Source organism: Pinus tabuliformis, chromosome 7 (genome assembly GCF_031772625.1).
Source record: "Pinus tabuliformis cultivar Carrire ecotype Pingquan chromosome 7, CPIR1, whole genome shotgun sequence".
NCBI lineage: Eukaryota > Viridiplantae > Streptophyta > Pinopsida > Pinales > Pinaceae > Pinus > Pinus tabuliformis.
In genome coordinates, this window is record NC_142293.1 from 1,381,350,754 (window position 1) to 1,381,371,475 (window position 20,722).

A 20,722-nucleotide genomic window follows, 5' to 3' on the forward strand; every position below is an offset into this window, starting at 1 on the left:
TTACTGTTGTCATAAAAATTACAGATCTGTACTATTGTACTATTTCTCTCTCTATTGAACTATTGAAGATTAAAGAAGAATTGATCAAAGGGTTTCCCCGCATTGGGGTTTGTCCCTGGCTAGCCACCACATCTGGTGTCTCTTGTCTTGGCTTGTTTTTTGTCAATCTATTAATGTTCTATTTGCACTTTACTTTATGTTTATGTGATTGCTAAACAATGGCTAATAAGAAGAATTGAAGTAAACTGCTCTAAGCATAGAACATACCATAAATTAATAAACAAGCATCAATAGAGTTTCAGACAATGTTGCACCAAGTTTCCAGAGCCAGGGAACACAAAAAAGGGAGAGAATGTATGGGGGCATGGAGACACCTCCCAAATGTTAAGAAATGTCACAAGAAATGTCAAGGTCCCCAAATGACAAGTCCCAAACATGAACAATGAAAGCATGAAATAAATATTCACATTTGGTTTAAAAGTTTATTTCACTGTGTTTGTTTTAAAATATTAGTTTTTTTTTAATTCTTTGGACAATTATTGTGGGAAGCGCCCAGGAATTCCCCATTTTGGAGGGGCAGGCTGAAGAGTCCATCACAAAAGCACAATGTCCCCCACTTGTTGGAAATCACCCTTCCCCTCCAGCCTGTTTCCCCAAATTTTCCCAAAAGAGAGACTTGGGAGAACATTCTCCACTAAGTTTTCTTGTCCCGTAAACATGGGAAGTGAGGGAACATAACCCCCAGTGGGGGAGTCACATGCCCTTGTAACACTGGTTTCAACAATGCCTAGCCAATCACAATAATTACGCTGCCAAGGAGAGCTCATAAGCAGTGTTGCACTTATCACGATAATAACTCCAAAACCAACCTCAGTGATAATATCGGCAGCAATTAAAGCGATAATTTTCCCTTTTGAAATTATCATGATAATTTCAATTTATCGTGATAATATGATTAATTATCGCGATAATTTCGAAAATATCAGCGTCTCTCTGTCAATTTCAACTTATTACCATTTTTTCTTTTAACCCTAATTTTTTAAAAGTGAGTTAGGAGATTAAGCTGTGTAAGGATACTCTTAACTTTTTCCATCAAGCAAACAAGTGGCAATCTATTGTTTTTATTTCCCATGATTCATCTCATGAGATACGTACCCTAGTAGTTAATGGTAATATTAAATTCTTAAAGTAAAATTGACATTTTCTTTATCTTTCATATTCATTCTTTTACTTAAATTTTTAACATTAACATTAGTTGATTCAAGATGTTTGAGGGGTTCAAACTTCAAACCTCATTGGATATCATATGGAGAAAGTAGAATTTTATATCCCACTCAAAATCAAGCAAATTCAAATGCTCCCCAACAACGACGCCAGAAATGTTGCCACAAAATCTAGTAGGTCTTCTGACTTCACAAGACGAGAGCTAGACCAAGATTCAACAATGGGATGGAGACCATTGTCACCTCAACACTCCACCTCCTGCTTTTTAGTGAAGTTTCACCACAAGGGAGGCTTTCCAGTATAAGTCACCTAAAGGATATTCTAAGTCAATAGCTCAAAAGTGACAGCTGCAACAGGCTCAAATAGGGTACTCGTACTAACAACAAGACACAACTCTATATAACAAAGAAAAGCACACCGCTAAAAGAACCTATAAAGGAGGGCTTACAACCTAGGGTTCCAATGTTACGATGCAAAAATAGCACAATTAAGCATATAAGATAAAGAAAAGGTTTGCTAGAAATGTATGATCAACAAACCTTCAATTAGCCCTAAGTTGACGCCCTAATGCAAGATTAGGGTTAGTTGGCTTAGAATTACTTAGGATTTGGGACATCATCCCTAAGAAGGCTATTCGAACCATACAAAATGCAAGATATAAATGAGATAATGTCCAACAAGCAAGAGCAACCTCAAAATATCCCAATGCTCCAACCCTAGTTGAATTCGGCCTTAAGCCCGAGCCTTACCTGCTTGCCTTAAAGGGCCAAATTAGTTGAAAAAAGAGAGAGGATGAAGTTTTGTTGTTTTTTACCACTTTAGTGGATGCCAATGCCTACTAACTACTTGGGTTATGGAGTCTAAGGGAAATTTACTATTGAAATATCAAACCCTGGAAGGGAGTAAGGGGAAAACCCTAAGTTTTCTCTTAAAACAGTAGCTATCATTCAATACGAGGATAAAAACAAGAGAAAAGCTCTCTAGGAGGTTCTCAAGGGATGTTCAAGATTCTTAATTAAAGCATGCAACATTTCACCAAGAATTTCATATAAAGATAAGCATTTAGACATGGAATATAGAAACCCTAGCAAGATACATTGCATACAATAACCATAAAAGATATTCAATAAGAAAAGTACTCACAAGATATCAATGAACAATCCTTCTTTATCCCAAAATGATGTCTCCACAACAAGGACTAGTCTCCAATAGCAAAAATCCACAAAGATCACATCTCCACAAGAGTAGCGAGGTACAAGAGCTAGGCCGAAATTCTCAAAGAGGTTGAATTAATCCACAAGTGATGATGAATGAATCTGTGAGGTGATCTTTTTATTTATATGAGGTCTAACTCGCCTAATTTCTAACTAAGAAGCCCCTAAACAAATTTGATAATGAGTAAACACAAGTAAGCCTTGGGTTACAAGCCAACCCACTAGCTGAAACATGAAATAATGCCAAAATAGACAGACATGTGTGATTTGTAAGCCTCTAATATGATGATGTCATGCCCTTATTGGGCTCCAAATGCTAAGTCATGGTTTAAGCTAGAAGTGTGTCCAACGCATCATGATCATCCACCATTTGAGGACAACCAATCAAACATTATGTTAGTAGGAGATGCCACTCCCTTTTGGTTTCCCCCATTGGCATAAGGATCATGGTATGTTGGAACTTATATGATGTTGCATACCATCCCTTACATTCAATGTTAAGATTGAGAATCAAGCCCCTCATCAGAGTCATCAGTCACTGTGACAAAGTCATTGCACCATCAGATAATGTCCTCTAGATAGTATCTAGTGCCAAGTCGGCTTAGCTACATTAAGAAGGTTCAACTCTCCTAACATCCAAGGTCATAGGGAAGAAACTTTAGGTGGAAAACTGATTGCTCAACTAGCGTATAGGGTACTATTCTATCCAAGGGAAGCCCAACTTCAAGACCTTTTAGTAATGATTCGTCTATTAGAGAGGTGGTGTCTATACTACCTCCTAAAGTGTCAATATAGGCAGTAATTTCTTCCTTATCTGGAAGTAGATAGGACATCAAAAAATGACATACTCCTCCAACTCATCACTTGCCAATCCTATTCGATCATAAGATGTGGCAATCAATATCAACCCAACAATGTTCAAAACCCACTTGGAACTAACGAAGGGAAACCTTGTGAGCATGCATCCAGCGTCTATGTGTAAACGAAGGTCTAAATTGTTGATTTAACAATAGTCTTCTAAACTGATGATTTTGATCATTTCACATTCTTGTTCAATATTCCATCATTCAATAATTACACAGAAGACATCAACGATATAACATTCAAGACAATAAGATCATAAAGAGACAGCCACACAAAGAACACAAAGATTTACCCGGGGAAAACCTACATGGGGAAAAACCCAACAACCTTTTTCAATAGAAATTTGAAAATTCTTCAATTCAACAAGAATACATCTAAGTCAACAACTAGGTCAAACCTGGTCCATGGTCCATCCTCCTAGTCAAGTCCATCTGGCCCAAAACATACTATGTTCTTACCTCAAAAATGTTGCTCTACAAGCCCTTATAGATGACACTTCATAGTGCAAAACAAGCCCTTTGCTATTTGCTTCAAACCTCAAACTTCGCTACTTCAAAATGGCCTTTAATCTTGCCTTAGACTTCACTCCTCTTCTCTGCCTCAGACATACCCTATCTGCTGCTTCAAAATAGCCCTTTGTTTGGCCTCAGAATAACCCTTCGCAAGCCTTAGAATAACCCTTCTTTGTTGGCCTCATAAATGTGTTCCTTTGCTACCTCAAACCTCTCTTTCTTGCCTCAAAAGATGCGAGCTTGCTTGGTTGTGGAGGACGACGAAATGCCATATATATAGTCTTTTCTTGAGGTCGAATGGGTGTGCCTTTTGTTGGAGCCGACCTGAGCATTTGAGGGGCCGACTTGACTAGGAGGAGGCCAACTTGGCTCATTTTGGAGCCAAAAATTCAAATTTCTTCTTTTTGAACCAACACAGAAAACATGTCTTTACAATATTTTCCTTTAATTCAAGCATGAAGAAAATGCAATACAAATTTATCAAGGGCACAACTAATTATGAAGACCGGCCATATTTACAAAAATCAACATAAATAAGTCTATCGCTCAACTCCAAAAATTGCTTAGAATAGATGGTCATCTTAGGCAGATCCAAGACACTCGAAGGAGGTAAGAGGTAAGGAGTAGCACATTTAATTTTAAATTATAGGTTTTTGTTACAACAAAATCTAGCACCACCATATGATGTAAAATCCCAAGCATCAAGGAGCTAATCATATGCAACTCAACAAAGATAACCACTATCACCACATTAAAAAGATGTTATTCCTCCAATCTTCTATCAAACTCCAAGCATAACTTGTAAAACGCAGTCCAAGAAAAGAGCTCCTCAGTCCCCAAATTCTCAACAACCATCAACTGAAGAAAGCTCCTCTTTTATAGAGGGACTCTTTTCTCATTTTATTCATCATACTAGTTGTACTCTTCAGTCCCATTGACCTACTTTTGTGGTCATTTGTCAAACATTAATAAAATCATCTTATCTTATCTTACCATAAACAAATAATATTTGTTCGCTAACTCCGTAGATAATATCTTTCTTTGTTCTGACACAGGATATTCTCTTGTTGTAAAGTTGTTTTGGCCAGCCAGGAAGATACTTTCTGATCAACAAATTTACCCTCTCATCTGCAACCTGAGGCAGTTTTAGAGAATACAATCGTGCTAAACCAAAGATTCGGGGACTGTTTCCAGCCATAGTCGCAGGCAACCGCAAGGCCAAGGGCCACAGAGCCAAGGGCCGCAGGAGGGCATTTATTGGACATATTTGTTTTGAAATATTTCTCATCTAAATTGGCACTTAAGAAGGAGAATCTGTGGACCGTTATCTAGAGCAACGAAGCAGTGGAGAAGCCGCAATTTAGTTACCTTAACTGAAGTAGTGAACTCATCTATAATCTTCTTTGTGTTACAGCAGTTGGTTGAGATCATTTGTTGTCATATTCTGTGACATTTTTCAGGGCAGCGACACCCCAACCGTGCTACAGGAGGACAGTTAAATAGAAGTTAAGGGCAAGCTAAACAAACCTAGAGTGGCAGAGTTCTCTCTTGTCATCTCATCGCACAATCGTCAAATTTCAATGGCAGCGAAATCATTGAGGTGGAATCCTGGCCACTTGTACACCAGATCCCTCCCTGAGGACGCACAGTAGAAAGTACAGTAGTAAGTAACACTTAGATTGGACAATATAGCAAAGTACAGTTGAATTGTGACATTACAAACAGTACTAGTGAAATTTCTAGTTGGATACAATCTTTGTTTCGTTGGGCAATCAACCCAAGGTTAATGTGCTTCCACTAAAGAACTATATTGTTGTTGAGGATATTACTTCTTGTTGGAAATATTGGTGTTATTCAATGATAACCATTGTTAAACAAATAAATGTGCATTGTTATCATATAATTTTGGTCTAATTGATGGAACCCTAGGAACCCCTAAGGGAAAAAACTACCCTAGGACACCACAGTGCTATCAGAGTTGTGCATCTTGCTAGCTTGTGAGTGTATGAGCCTTGTATGCTTCCAAGGGATACAAGTAACGTTACAATTAGAAAGAAAAGAATTAGCCACAGTACAGCCATGGGAAATAGAGAAGGACGAGGAGGATTGGATTTCAATAATCTCTTACGTGTGCTAATTCATGGGCAAACAGAAATAGCTAATTTGTTAATACAAGGGCAGCACCAGGGATAGCAACAAATGACATAGCTAATATTGGCCATAAACAATATTGGTAATATATGACTAAAGGTTTGAACGTTGGTAACAAGACTAGCACTGAAGGGAGCAACAACCATAACCCTGGCCCCAACAATACTTTAGTCTTTTGCACAATCCAACACCAAGGCAACCAATGGAAGTAAGCATAGACCCTTACTTCCTCAATTTTGAACAATCAGCCAGTCGCAACCCAAGGAGCAGCAAAACAGGATGGACTCTTTAATGAATACTTTCAGGAGGATGCAACACTAGAAGAAAATACATGAGCAGCCATATCTTCAAAGAATACAGCAACATCAAATACCAAGACCAGGGAACAATGAAATCAGGATTTGATGCGCAAGGTAGGAAAGTTGCCCATCCCCTCTTTTGATGGGTCATCAAAATGCTCAGCAAGGGCTTGGGTACAAAAGTTGGACACCTATTTCCGACTTAATCCCATGCAGGAAGCAGACGCTATCCAATTTGCCACTTTACATTTGGAAGGGGAAGTGCATGAATGGTGGTACCATGGACTGGTCACCTTGGGACACTCCAGCATAACATCTTATATGGACTTCACCCAAAGGTTGATAAAGCGTTTTGATCAAAAGGATCTTGATATACATTTTAGAGAATTGGCACAAATCAAACAGACAGGGACACCAGATGAGTACATTGCAAAATTCGAACAGACAGCAGTCATGGTGACAAACCTCTAGGAGCAGAGGCGAGTCATGCTCTTCGTAGAATGTCTAGCTGAACCATCACATATGGGTCAAGGACTTCAAACCAACCACATTAGAGGCGATCACCAAGACTCAATATATGGGAGGTGCAGCACCAAAAGTGAAGACTCCACCCATACCACAAATCCCTCCAAAAGTTAAGGACAAGAAGACATCTTTAAAAGGCAAAACGGAGAAGGATCGGTTCAATGAAGAAGCTCGAAATGAGCTTAGAATTAAGAAGTTTTGTTTCACTTGCAAAGGCCATGGTAACCTGGTCACCGATGTTTGGGAGAGGGAAAGATTCACTACATTGAAGTACTGCCTAATAGCGACAATGAGAGTGATACAGCACAAGCACCAAGCTAGGAGCCTAGCGTTTCTAAAGAAGCACCATCCCTGAAAGAGGCTAGGAAGCCATGTCTAAGAATTGAAGGAGGCACTATCACCCCTCCCTTAGGAGTCCCCAAATATCACACCTTCAAAATTAAGGATGTTATACGAGAGCAACGAATCATAGAATTGATTGATGGTGGAGCAACGTACAACTTCATTGAAGCAATCGTAGTGGCAAGGAGAGGCATCACTACCCAAGACTTTGAAGGCTTCGAAGTGAAGGGTCGCTAATGGGTATCATATGACATGCACACAGGTAGTTCCACATTTGAGCGTCACAATAGGTAAGTATACACTTACTGATGATTTTTATGCGATAGAATTGGCAAATACAAATCTGGTGCTGGGAATATAATGGTTGTACTCGCTAGGGAGATTTGTAATGAACTGCCTGTTGAAAATGTAACTAGTTTTGGTCTTCATAATTGTTGTACTCATTTCAATATGTATCCTATGTAACAAGCAAGAAAAGAATAAAGAAAGTTATTATTATTTAAGCATGGGTTTCATGTTCATTATTGATGGTCTTCTAGGTAAAGGCATTTCTTCGTGCTTTTAGGATTTGTTAGGTCTTAGGATTTATTGTCATGAGTCAATGGAGTCAACATCATGTTTATAGGACCCTTCCGAGCAATTTGAAATTGTAAAAAGAATTATTTTTTAGTCTAGGAAGTCTTGAAATCTCCAAGAGTACAAGTCGGCCTAAAGGAGGGAATTCGGCCCCTTCAAAAGGCTAGATAAAGGAGCAATTCGACTTCATTTGAGACACACTCACTCACAAGTTCGATCTATAAGAAAGAGTACCATTTGTAGCTAGGAAGGACAGAAAATGGAGAGCGAAGGTCTGGAAGAAGCCAGGAGGATGAAATTTCTTGTTTTGGGGATTTATCTCTCTCACGCGTGTGAAATTCTAGGTTTTCTGGTTTGTAGAAACACGCTAAAGTTGCAGGTCCGAGTTGCAATAGGACGAAGTGCAAAATCCGGTAGTTGGAAGAGGGAAAACCCTTATATTGACCTCGTTGAACTTAGGAGAGCAGTGTTGCTCTAAGTAGGCCTCAGGAGGAGGCTATATTAGGGTTTCCAAGAAGTTACAAGGGCAAAGTTGTTGGGTCAAAGTTGCAAGTCAAGTAGCAGTGTTGTAGTTGGCAGGTTGAAGTTGCAGGGTGTAGTAGTTTGGTGCAGATTAAAAGAAGGACTTATGAAAGGGCTGACTTGGTGCTGGGAGAAGGACTTGGTCTAGGGTTCGAAGCACATTCTAAGAAGACAAGAGTTTTTGGGTTTTTCCCTAGTTGAGAGCCTAATATCTATGTCGTTTATTGTCGCAGTTTATGTTCTTGATATTTGTTTGTTGAAAGAGCTAACTAAAAGAACACAAGAAAGCAAATATTAAGGTTAAAGGAAAACAAGATTAATAGCTGCCACTATCGATTTTCCAACACTACCAAGTGATGGAAATGGAATTACAAGTCCCAAATGGCAACAAGGTGGTACTAAGAGGTTGTGTCACGCATTCGCTGATTTTCAAGCAAAAAATTCGAAATTTACCGAATTTGAAGGAGAGGCGAATTAATTCAGAACAAATTCACCAAACTCAAATTTCTAGGCGAATTTGGAGTTCATGCGTGATAAAATTCAGAGTATTCAACTGTGACATTGAATTTGGCAAAAGCGGTAGTATTAGGCGCATGGTTTTTTTAGTTTCTCATGGTTTTCTGCGATCCGTGTGGTCTTATATTTAAGTGATGAAATTCAGTTGTGTGTGATGAATAGGATTAAATATATTTGGTTACAAACTTGCACACAAAGTTTGGTTACAAACTTACATATATGTTTATTTCCATTTTCATATATATATATATATATATATATATTTATTTTATTTTCATTTATTATATATATATATATAAATATATAGGATTAAATATATTTGGTTACAGACTTGCATACAGAGTTTGGTTACAAACTTACATATATGTTTATTTTCATTTTCATATATATATATATATATATATCTATATATATTTCTTAGTATGTCGAATTTTATTCCAAAAATTTTTACTTCCGATTTTTGCTGAATTTCAAGGTCCTCGAACTCGAATTCAAATTCGAATTCGAACTAGGTGACATAGCTAACAAGCATGACCAATGGTGGCCCCCGAGTTGTAACAACCAAGCAAATGGAGATCATACCCAAGCAGGGTGAAGTAACTTGCATGACAGCTTATAGAAATACAAGCCCTAGATGATAGAGGCCACAAAGAAAATCAGATTGTAGCAGCAAATTCTCCTACAGTTCGTGACAGCCTTATAAAAGGAGAGAACACAAGACATATTTCCCGCTTGAAGCACCGCAAAAAGCACGGAAAGAGTTTGGTAGCAAGAGCTGCTAAATCACAGGACAATCTTCCGAAGGGACCACATGCAATTGAGCAAAGTACCAAATTTTATTATGAAATCTTTGTTACACTTAATATCTACAATGTTGCTACAGTCCTTTGTGCTACAAAATATCTTAAGGTTATAACAAGGGAAGAACTGAAAGTGTTTTTCAGTTTATTTCAGGGTTGGAAGGATGTCACGATTGTATTACAGGCTGTCAATACATTCTTACCTTGCTTCAACAATCCTTAAATTGTATGTACCTACTCAATTGCTTCCAAGGTTTTGGTTGATCCTCCAAAAATTGATTGGTTCTTTACTTAAAAAATGATGAAAGTATGTGAAGAGAACAAGAATGAAGAAAGGTCACCTTCAAGAAATGTGAAAGCAGTAGGAAAAACAGGGGCAGATTATTGAAACTACTGTGACTTATTACCTCCAGCAAAGGGGTCAACAGTCTGCAGCTTATTGTTGGAACTATGGAAGGGTGTTTCTATACCGAGAGAAAGAGTTTCATCTTAAGATAATTATATTTCGGCAATAGCACAGTTGTACACTGGGATGTGCAAGCAACAATTATTGCATAATGACATCTTCAACCAGCAATATGATTATTGGGTTGTAGGAAGAAAAGGGGGGTGTTGATATGACAACAGTAAGGGCGGAAGGAAGTCTTGTATTCGTAGAATTCATGGATTGTTATCTAGAGAAACGAAGCAATGGAGAAGTCGCAGTTTAGTTACCTTAACTGAAGCAGCAGCAGATTCATCTATAATCTTCTTTGTGTTACCATAGTTGGCTGAGGTCATTTATTGTCATACTGTGTGACATTTTTCAGGGCAATGACACCCCAGTCGTGCTACAGGAGGACGATTAAATGGAAGTTAAGGGCGAGCTAAACAAACATAGAGTGGCACGGTTCTATCTTGTCATCTCATCGCACAATTGTTAGATTTCAGTGGCAACGAAGCCATTGAGGTGGAATCTTGTCCACTGATACAACTAATCCCTCCCTGAGGACGCACAGTAGAAAGCATAGTAGTAAGTAATACTTATATTGGACAATATAGCAAAGTACAGTTGAATCTTGATTTATTAGCTTGTGATATTACAAACAATACTGGACACTACACAAAGCCATCCAATGCTCAAAAGGCACAAGCAGTAAATTCCACCAATGTGATGGGAATCACAACGTATAACCTCATATATTGAGGCATAACAACCTTGAAATATTTTTGGATCTGTTCAATCTTATTCCAAGTTTCACAAGAGATGTTGCAAGCCCAAATTTCAAAAACACATAGAATAACTATAATATCAAAAGTGTTGAAAATGAATTTTTTTCTTATCTCAACCCTAGAGTTCAATGTTTTAATATATGTCCTCAAGAACATTATAAGTTTTCCAACCGCCAATGATTTTTTCCTCATCGTTGTGGCTTCAATTTAAAAGACAATTAAAATCAATGCCTACACATTTGCAAGTTCAAACCTCTTCAAGGGTGTTACCACCATATAAAATAGGAGAATAAATTATTTTCTTCGATCTAATTATCATAATAATCAGTTTTATCGATGTCAATAGACAGTTATCTATGTTGTAGAAACAATCCCATGATACACAGATTTTTGGTGTAACTGACTTAGTAATGGGCATCTTTTACGAAGGCATGTGAAAGGGGTATTATAGAATATTGCTGGTGAGAAAAAATAAATAAAATTTTGCAAGGGAAGGGGGAAGGCTAAGCAACTCTATTCTTACTACAACCAATCAGCCATTATCTTCGGAGTAAGAGGCACCACTTCCTTGTGGCTGCCTCAATTGGGATAACCTTTGCTAAAAGTTGGGGACCTTTAAGTTTCTTGTGAAGATCATCAATAGTTTTGCAAGAAGAACAAGATCTTTGACTCATCGGAGAATGAAGACAATGAGTCCAACCACACCGATACCAATGCACCCCTCCCCTTCTAAACATTGCTCAATTTATTGCTATAGATACCAAAAAGGGCTGGGAGAAGGTAGCGCCATTACTTGAGAACAATACTACATTAAAATCCACTAGCCACTCACTATTACATTTCTTATTAGCAACAACCTTTCAACAAAGACTAACCAGCACTACAAAGTTCAGAGGGTCGCCCCACTTCTTCCAACCTTTTCCATAGCTTGGCACTAGGCACAGTTTCTAACACTTTCTAAAATCGACAAACCAACAAAAGAGAACTTTTTTGTCTCTACCTTTCTCAACAAGAACTCTAAGGGTGGCAAGGTGATCAAGCCAGATAACCTTTGCTAAAAGAAGGCCAATCATGATAGTAAAATACTTGGTTGGGTCATTTTGGCTTCCAAATTTTAAAGCAAGGGCAATTAAACTTTTAGTCCACTTTTGGCAAAAACCTTCCTTCATTGCTTGATTGAAAAGATGTTGATATGAGGACCAAGGCATAAGGAACCAACTCCCAAGCTTTAAGGTCTCTACTTGGTATCCTTAATGTCTTTGGCTTTGCCATTTGCAAGATGCTTAATGCCAAATTTTATATCCTGTACTAAGAAAGCCTCAATGTAGAGATGAGTGGTCTAGATGTCTTCAAATATTTGAAGGGGAAACATTCTAGGTCACTGAAAAAATGGGAATTTTTCTATTATTAAATAGAGCTTGATTGCTCATGCAATGCATAATAGTTTCCTTAAGGGTCATTCTTTCCTATTACAACAGCAGGGCCATTGTCTATATTTATGGTTACCACAGTGAGGCTATTATCTATATTTAGAAGTTACCACTATTGATGTTGTAGCCTATCAGGTCTTAAAAAGAGTGTATATAACAAGTTTAAGAATCTCCCTAAGTAGTCATGACTTTGGGCCCTATGAAGATAGTAAAGATATTTTCTGTCATGAAATTTTTAACTAGCAAAAATTGAGGATAAGATACCCTAAAAGTGGCATTGTTATCCAATTATAAATGTATTAACAAATATGGCCACCAATATTCATGAGCCATTCATGGTGACCTACAAACAATCAGATGATTGTTTGATGCTTGAAGAGGGATCAATATGAGCTGTATAAAGTGAATATGTCAACATGCCTGCTGCCAATCTGAGAGATGTGTTCTATAGACATTCTTGCTCCTAATAATTATTGAATTACTCTAAATGGTTAAGAATTAACAATAGAATGAGATTTGGATTGCCAAACTCGGAAAAACGATGGCTGTGAAGACTGATCGAAGAGCGAGCGGAGGGATTGGTGGTCTCGAGATCGAAACCCGGGCCCTCAAAGAAACCCGGCTCAGGCGTGTAAGAAAAAGGCCCTGGCGGAGATACGCAATGAAGATCAGAGACCCATGGAGGAAATTGCGAGTGTGGCCCGGCACATTCGATCCAACCAGGAGGGCAGCCCGTGCTTACGCTGACACCGCCAGGGTCCTGCGCAGCGTAAAAGGGAAGACCTATTTCGCTCTCGCCACAGAGGACAGGGCCTCTGCTGCGCTTGCTTGGACGCGCATCCCCCGGTGGATTCGAACGTTGCACCCTCAGCAGCAGGGGCTGAAAGATCTCAAAGCTACAGCTCTGGCTTTGCTTCCTTCCGGGCCGACCTTGGAATCCAGCAAGAAAGAGCAGGAAAATGCATCATCCGCATGGTCTTGGTATGGATCTGAGGCAACCACATGCTCTCCGAAACGTAGTCTCAGCTTCAGATCTGACAAAGATCTGCCAGATCTGGTCATCCAGAAGGCAGAAAAGCCCGTGCTCTGGCCAGATCTAGAGATCTGCATGGGGTCAAAGCCCTTATCTGACTCCTTTCAGATCCAGATTTCTCCGCCTTCAGGCAGAACCATCATGCAATGGGTTCGCCCTTCAGATCTGGTACAGGATCTCAAACTGAATCTAGAGCGCAGATTGGGGATCCCATCCAGCCTTCTGCGACTTCTCTTTCAAGGTAAACAACTTGAAAACCCTCTTTCCCTCTCTGCTTACAGCATTTCCAGGAACAGCTCGGTGGTGGTAACCCTTCGTTTGAGAGGAGGAGCAGCGGGACAATCTTCCTCTACTCGGCCTTTCTCATATAAGGACGCAGTTCACTCCGAGAACCCCAAACCCCCGGAAGCCCTTAAATCTAAGGCCTTCTTGGTTGACAAAATTGAAGAAGTTCCCTCTGTTGAACTCATGCATGATGATCTGGCCTCCCAGCTTCAAGAATTTGCAGAAAGAGCCATCATTTGCAGATTTAATGGATTGTGGCCGCGATCTCAGGATCTCTATGCATAGATCCATGCAAACTGGACACATCACTATAAGATCTTTTTTTGTTCGAAAGGTTATTTCATTGTTCTATTTGATAACAATAAGCACTATGAAAAGGCCTTAGCAGAGGGCCCTTGGTTCTTGGGAACGGCAGGGCTATTCTTGACTCCCTGGTTCCCAGATTTTGATCCAGCCACGGCAGTCATTACCAAGACACCGGTATGGATTCGGCTTCCTGCCCACCTATGGAGTACTCGTGTCTTCAGAGCTATAGGAGACACCTTGGGCAGCTTCATCAGAGGAGATTTTTGGCGGGAGTCCAAAGGTCTCTACTCATATGCAAGATTCTGTGCGGAGTTAGACCTGAGCAAAGGCCTTCAAGAACAAATCAATCTCAAGATAAATGACTTTGTCTGGACCCAGACACTGGATTACGAGAACACTGCTTTTCGGTGCCGCCATTGCCACCAATCTGGGCATTTGCAGAATACTTGCCCATCTCGTCCGGCAAAAAAGAACAAGGCCAACGACTCCAAGCCCAAGTCCAAACGATGGGCTCCCTGCTCTCCTCCTCCAGTAGTAGAGTCTGATTCCTCCAGCTCTGAAGATGAAGATAGCGATGAAGATTTGAATCAGGCCCCTCCTTTTGTGGCCCCTTCCACCGATGGCCTGGCGCCTTCCTCTGATTCAGCCATTGCACAGAAACGTGTCCATTTGTCCTCCTCCTCGGACTCAGAAAAGGAGGGCTCCCCTGTGGAGGACCCCAATCTTCAAGTTGTAATCGCCCATCCACCCCAAAATGGCTGGGTTGAAGTTAAAAAAAGGAAAGGGAAAAAGCTTCGTGTTGAAGCCTCTACTCTTTCCGGGTAGCATTCTATGCTTCTTTAAGCTTACAGTGACTAGTTGTAGCTCCTTGCTTGCTCATCTCATTCCCCGGAACCGAGGTTGATAGTCCTATCATTTCCGGTTGCTGGTATCTTGCATCTCTGGAATGTATCCACTTGTACAATATTTTACTGCTTAATAGAATTAGTCTTAATCGAGAAAAAAAAAAAAAAGAATTAACAATAGAATAATTGATATAGGCCAATTCACAGCATGAAAAAAATGATAATAGAAGCACAAGATGTAAATAATGGAGTTGCACCACAACTCCTTATATGAAAGAACTTGTTTAATAATACCCCAAAAGTAGCAATATCAAATAATCATCATATCTATAAGTGATGAATGTGTGATAATGTCCTACATATATACTGATTTCTCAATCGTTCTTCATGTAGGCACAATTCCTGGCCAACATATTTACTTATTACTAAAGGTCTCTTGTGTTGCCCAAAGGGGTACATGAAATCAAAATTCTATACAAGGAACTTCATTCTGCATTTACAAGGGATAGAAACATTTCATCTAAAGAAAAAATACTCCATTTAGCTTGATAAAAGAGTACAGAAATACATAGCATACATAACTTCCAATACAAGTTTCACAACAATCATTGAAGTTGAAAAAGGTTGTAGGTATTTTATATATTTAATGGAACACAATGGCATGGAGGCCAAAAGCTATGAGTGCCAAATAGGTTCCTTGAATTGTGGGAATGATCTTTTATGGTTGTTTAGGGAACAGGATTTATCAAGCAGGATGAATCAATAACCCATCCCCAGAAATAGCTCTAATAGATGATGATCACAAGATCTTAACAGCAGGAGGTACTGGCAAATGTCTCCCAGCTAGAAATCAATAAAATGTCAAGAAAAATCACAAAGCACCATAACCTTCATATCCCTGCATCAGTCTTCAGTGCTCACAAGGGACTAGGCACCACCATGGACTGGTCACTGAAATACAAGAATATATGTGCATCTTGACCAAACTAAAATAAAGATCTATACAATTTTGTCTACAGATACACATGAAACAATGCCAATATGTTTAGCAGAATTTTTTAAGGTAAAAACTGCCTAGTTAATTCTACAACTTAGCAACTACTTACACCAGTGTAGAGTGTCCAGATTTACCTGTCTGACTAGGGTGTGTAAACAAATGAGAGCTATGACCTTATTTGAGTTGTCTAATTATTTTTACCAAATATAATTTGGCGGCTTCTAGCAGGCAGCAACAGTAGCTTCAAATTCGAGTTCCACCAAAGCAAGACCCCGATGTAGTAGATGCTTTAAGAAGCTTGGCCATATAAATTGCAATGCTGGGATTTGTGAATAGCTATGATAAACCAGAAATATACTGTGCACTGCACAATTAGAACACAATCATTGTTCCAGGGTCCATCACAGCATCATGCGCCACAGCACATACAGAATCCATCCAATTTGTTTCCCCTTGTATAACCAAAATACTAAAGCCTGAAAACAGTTCTAACTTCCCACAAATGAGGGACATCCATAAGCCTAGCCCAATGATGACAGGGACAACTGAAGCTAAGTTAAAAAATTAACAACAGACAGCAGAGAAAATTAACAATCCCTCATTGCCAATATTGTGATAAATACGGAAATTTTTATGGCAGATAAAATATCTTGTTGATTGAATGGCCAATTCTGAACTGCATTGTTCTGTATAAAGATTGACTTGGATCAGAAATATGATAATGAAGCAGCCTGGCCATTTATTCATGAAATTTTGAGAGCAGTAAAACAGAAACTATGAAAAGATTACATAAGCACTCTCATCTAAAAGAGTTTTAGCACAGAGAAATTTATATTTAATATCAAAAGTTAAAACCTCTTTTGCAAGCTAAAAATAATTATTTTCCTTCTATACTTCGTGTAAACAATAAGAATTTCCAACCAACCTGCAAACTACAGAGGCAACTTAACTTTGAGCAGTCATCCTTAATTATGTTATTTTCCTTAGAAAACAATTTGAAGAATTCCATAGATATTACAGAGGTATTGTCAATTGGATTTATCTTGAATGGTTGGAAGGAATGATCGCTATCCTCCCCACCCAGATTCAATTCCACTAGTCACATGTTGAGCTCATATCGAGTATATTGTTGTAATGGGTTTGAGCCTTGCCCTGAAGATTCTAGGGTTTACCTTCAGAATTCCCCAGCCCTTGAAACTTAGGAAAAAACAATATTACATAGGTATATACCCTTAATCCTTTGCTGCAAAGGGCTCTAACACAGCGTTATTTCAGGTACTTTCTGAAACAAAGAGAAAGGTGACAATTCTCTCCAGAGATATTGTGGGAATAAATGAGAAACACAGAACTTCATTTTCTGGTGATTATAAACCTGGTTGCTTGGGAAAAAGGGAACATTTTTAGATTGCAATCTATGATGTATTGCTTCTTACTCAAATACAAGGACAAAAAAAAGAGTACAAAGTTACATGTCCATCACAAAAGCAAACTCCATATGTATGGTACAGAAAAAAGCAAAAAGAAGTTGTTCATAGTCAGAATCCACCTGTCAGCCCTATAAGCCAGAAAAAAATATAAAAATATAAGATATAAAGAAATATGCAGACCTAGAATATTCTGGGGAGAAATATACACCACTGGAAACAAAATTTCCTTATTTTACAGGCTACAACATATTGTTGCAACCAATATCACATGGTTCGGGTTCGAGTCTGGGTTCGACAATGATTAGGTTCGGTTTGAGTTCGAATTTTTTTATGAGGTTCGCCATTAGGTTCATCTATATATATAGGATAAAATAGTAAGAAATCAACATCAACAATGCTTTCACAGACATGGAAACCACAAGGATAAATTACAAGCTTGAGTTGTGACATGAAGTTATGAGTTTTGATCTATGGACTTGGTCAATGGCTATGAGGTTCGATGAGGCTCGCCGAACCTTAAAAAAAATTTAAGGTTCACTAAAATTCGAACCTCAAGGTTAAAGTTCGACGAACCTTGTGACATAGGTTGCAACAAGCATAGACATTAGTGACAACAATGCCTCAACAGTAAATACATTGGGTTTAACTAATTTTCTCAATCATTAAAACGAAAAGCTGTATCTTCAAAATTGAATAATTATTTGAATACTCCAAAGCCATTCAAATATAGTCATTACTTCTGTGGATAATATACATGTAATCTGTGATTATTTTTCCTGTGCAAAATCCCTACAAATGGAACATTATCTTTGCTAAAGTTCTACAAATAAGCTGTAAGACATCACAAAACTCAGTCCAAATACACATTTTCGATGATATATATTCCCGTAGATAAGAAGCATGTAGCATAAGTTATAGAAGAAAGGGAGAGATGAAAAAATAGCAAAGGGTGGATAATGATATATTTCTGTTGGATAGTTTATGAAAAATGTACACTGTTGATAAATAAAATTTATGGAAATCCCTACTCAAAATAGGTCCACTGCTTATAACCAAACAGAAACAAAATAGGATCCTACTTTCCAACTAGACCTGCTTCTCTATAATGGCCTTCTCTTTTAATATTACCATTATCAAGGGCACAATCTAGTTAATAATCTTTTACAATTTTGGATCAAATGCTATTTTACCAAACATAGAATAGTTGCAACATGTTCTCAAACAAAATCTCAAATTTAAAACTAAAAAAATTAAAATATTCCCATGATTTTGATTAGGCTCATGTGCAGATAACTTACTGGAATGTAAATCTTTGCCTCTTTGTTAACAGGCTTGTACCCTGGTGGAGGTTTGTAATTAGGATTCAAGCGCATGCATTCGCCTGAAAAGCCACAGGGCATGACCTTAACATCATACCACTTGCATAACCTTTTATTGAATACAACGAGTTAGAAGTCAGTAACCAATTGCATATCTGAAGTATAATACCTATAGCTTCACGCCTTTCCAAGTCCAGTTGTTCTCGCTTCCTTGCCTGCATTGATTTCAGACCCAACAATAATTGAGGATCAGTCAAAAGCAGGCATGTTAAGATATAGTCTTTAATGATCAGGCATCATGTTGATGCTTGGGTCAACTATTACTTTCAAATGTCATTTTTTGTAATTCATGTTACTTACCTCCCTAGAGTTTGTCCTTTGCCCAGATGAATCATACTTTCGTGGAGGTGAGGGTGATCTTGTAGCTTCATCATCGTCAATCTCCAGATTACCCGACTCCAGCAATACAGCAATTTGCTCCACACGAGTCTGCTCAAAATTTGTACCACCACACAGGCAGTAATATCACTTAATGCCACCTGGAATCGGAAGGCTTCCATGTGAGAAATTCACAGGGAAATACTACAGTGTCATGGCCCACTAGAGAAACATAAGTTCGGTGTATCCTGGGGAGAGTTCTTTTTATTTTATTGTTCAGAGAAATGGGTAAAAAGTCATGGGAAGAAGGGTTTTCAAGATTAACAAAACTAAAACTAGATATTGTAAAATACAAAAGAAAAATAAGAATACGAACAAAACCAAGATCACGCATGTCGAATTTTAAACTAGAGCATCAGAAATTAAAATAAGCACTGCCGTCTCTGTTTAATCAATTCATCACAAGCTGTACCAATCACTTCGAAATATTTAAAGAAAGTTATTAATCATCAATAAAATGTCAAGGATTGACCAAACAATTTGATAGATTGAATCGCCACCTGATAAGCCAGGGCCCTTCCTCTTTTCACAGCGGCATCTTGTGTCAAATCAATACCCCATTTGGTTTTTCTCTGTGGCTGCTTGACCTCCTCATCTTTCTTGGAATCATTTGTCTCCAGCTTTCCACCACCACGACCAACAGGAACCATGGCTCCTGACAACTTGTTCTTGGGTATAACAAAACTAACTCCTGCTTTCACAGCCCGCATAGTAACTTTTGAACTATTTGCTATCCTTACTGGTGTGGTGGCAGGTGATGCTGTAGACTGGTTATGGCTTTTTTCAGCCGCTGTCTGATCAACCTTTGCAGCCATCTTGAAATCCTGTTAAACAGCAATTATCACTGAGAAAACAAAATACCTTTACGTGGCAAATTAGAATGTCAATAATTTGTCAGATCCTACAGCCAAACTATTGGACCATGCCCTGCAACCTATATTAAAGGTCTAAGTAACTAATATAACAATAACGCATGAGGTTGAGCATAAGAATCTATACTAAAATAATGAAACTAAACAAAAATGAAGAGATCTTATGATATAAATAACTTTTTAAAATGCGCATACAAGGCCAGCAATATGGCAATGACAAATCATATGTAACATAAAACTACAAATGTTGGACATATCCAAGTTTAAACTTTAAAGAAGGCTAGACAAAAATTTGGAAAGTCGTAATAGCATGGCTGTGACTTTTATGGCAATATCAACGTTCAAACTACCAACTGAATATCCTTTTCCATGATCAATCATTTTAGCAGGTCAACATGTAGCTCAACAAATATTCAGCCATTCATTTGCAAAAATTTAGAGAGGTAACAAATCATTTGAAAAAATGTTCAGCTCTTTTTATCTTGGTGCATGACATTTGCCTTAGAATGATGTTCTCTTTGTTATTGTGGAGTTGTTAATGGGGATGTCCCCAGTTTGCTATGCTGGTGTTGTTAATGGGGATGTCACCACTTTGTTATGGTGGTGTTGTTAATGGGGATGTCACTACTTTGTTATGATGGTGTTGAACCCCATGGCGTGCCTGTCACTATGCAGATCAACCCCATAACAGCCTGCTACAGGATCAAACCCCTTAGAAAAAGACATACAGGTTTGAAGTTTTGAACGCCATAACAGGCTATTACAAGGGTCACATAGCATTGTATAGGCATCATCGAACCAATATGAGACATAATCCACTATGTGCATACAAATAACCCATGTCTAGGTGAAACGTATAAAAGCATTGCCTCTAGGCAGGTGAAGATAAAAACCATCAAAGATTGAAAAAGAAATCCCAACCTATATCCACAGTTAGAACAATTTATAAATGGATGATAGAACAAAGTGAACGTGCCCCTTCATATGGCATCTTACCCCTTTGTATGCACAGG

General features: G+C 38.5%; 1 protein-coding gene across 1 annotated transcript in view; it reads right to left on the minus strand.

Moving 5' to 3' along the window:
- The window catches only part of LOC149252790 (uncharacterized), a 38,031-nt gene that overhangs the window by 11,599 nt on the left and 5,710 nt on the right, over positions 1-20,722 (minus strand). Inside the window, exons 2-5 of the mRNA XM_089459808.1 lie at positions 19,338-19,661; positions 18,760-18,888; positions 18,569-18,614; positions 18,379-18,461 (exon numbers count right to left, since the gene is read on the minus strand). Of these exons, the coding sequence (XP_089315934.1) occupies positions 18,379-18,461; positions 18,569-18,614; positions 18,760-18,888; positions 19,338-19,652 (573 nt within the window). The 5' untranslated portion in view covers positions 19,653-19,661. The remainder of the gene's footprint in view (positions 1-18,378; positions 18,462-18,568; positions 18,615-18,759; positions 18,889-19,337; positions 19,662-20,722) is intronic.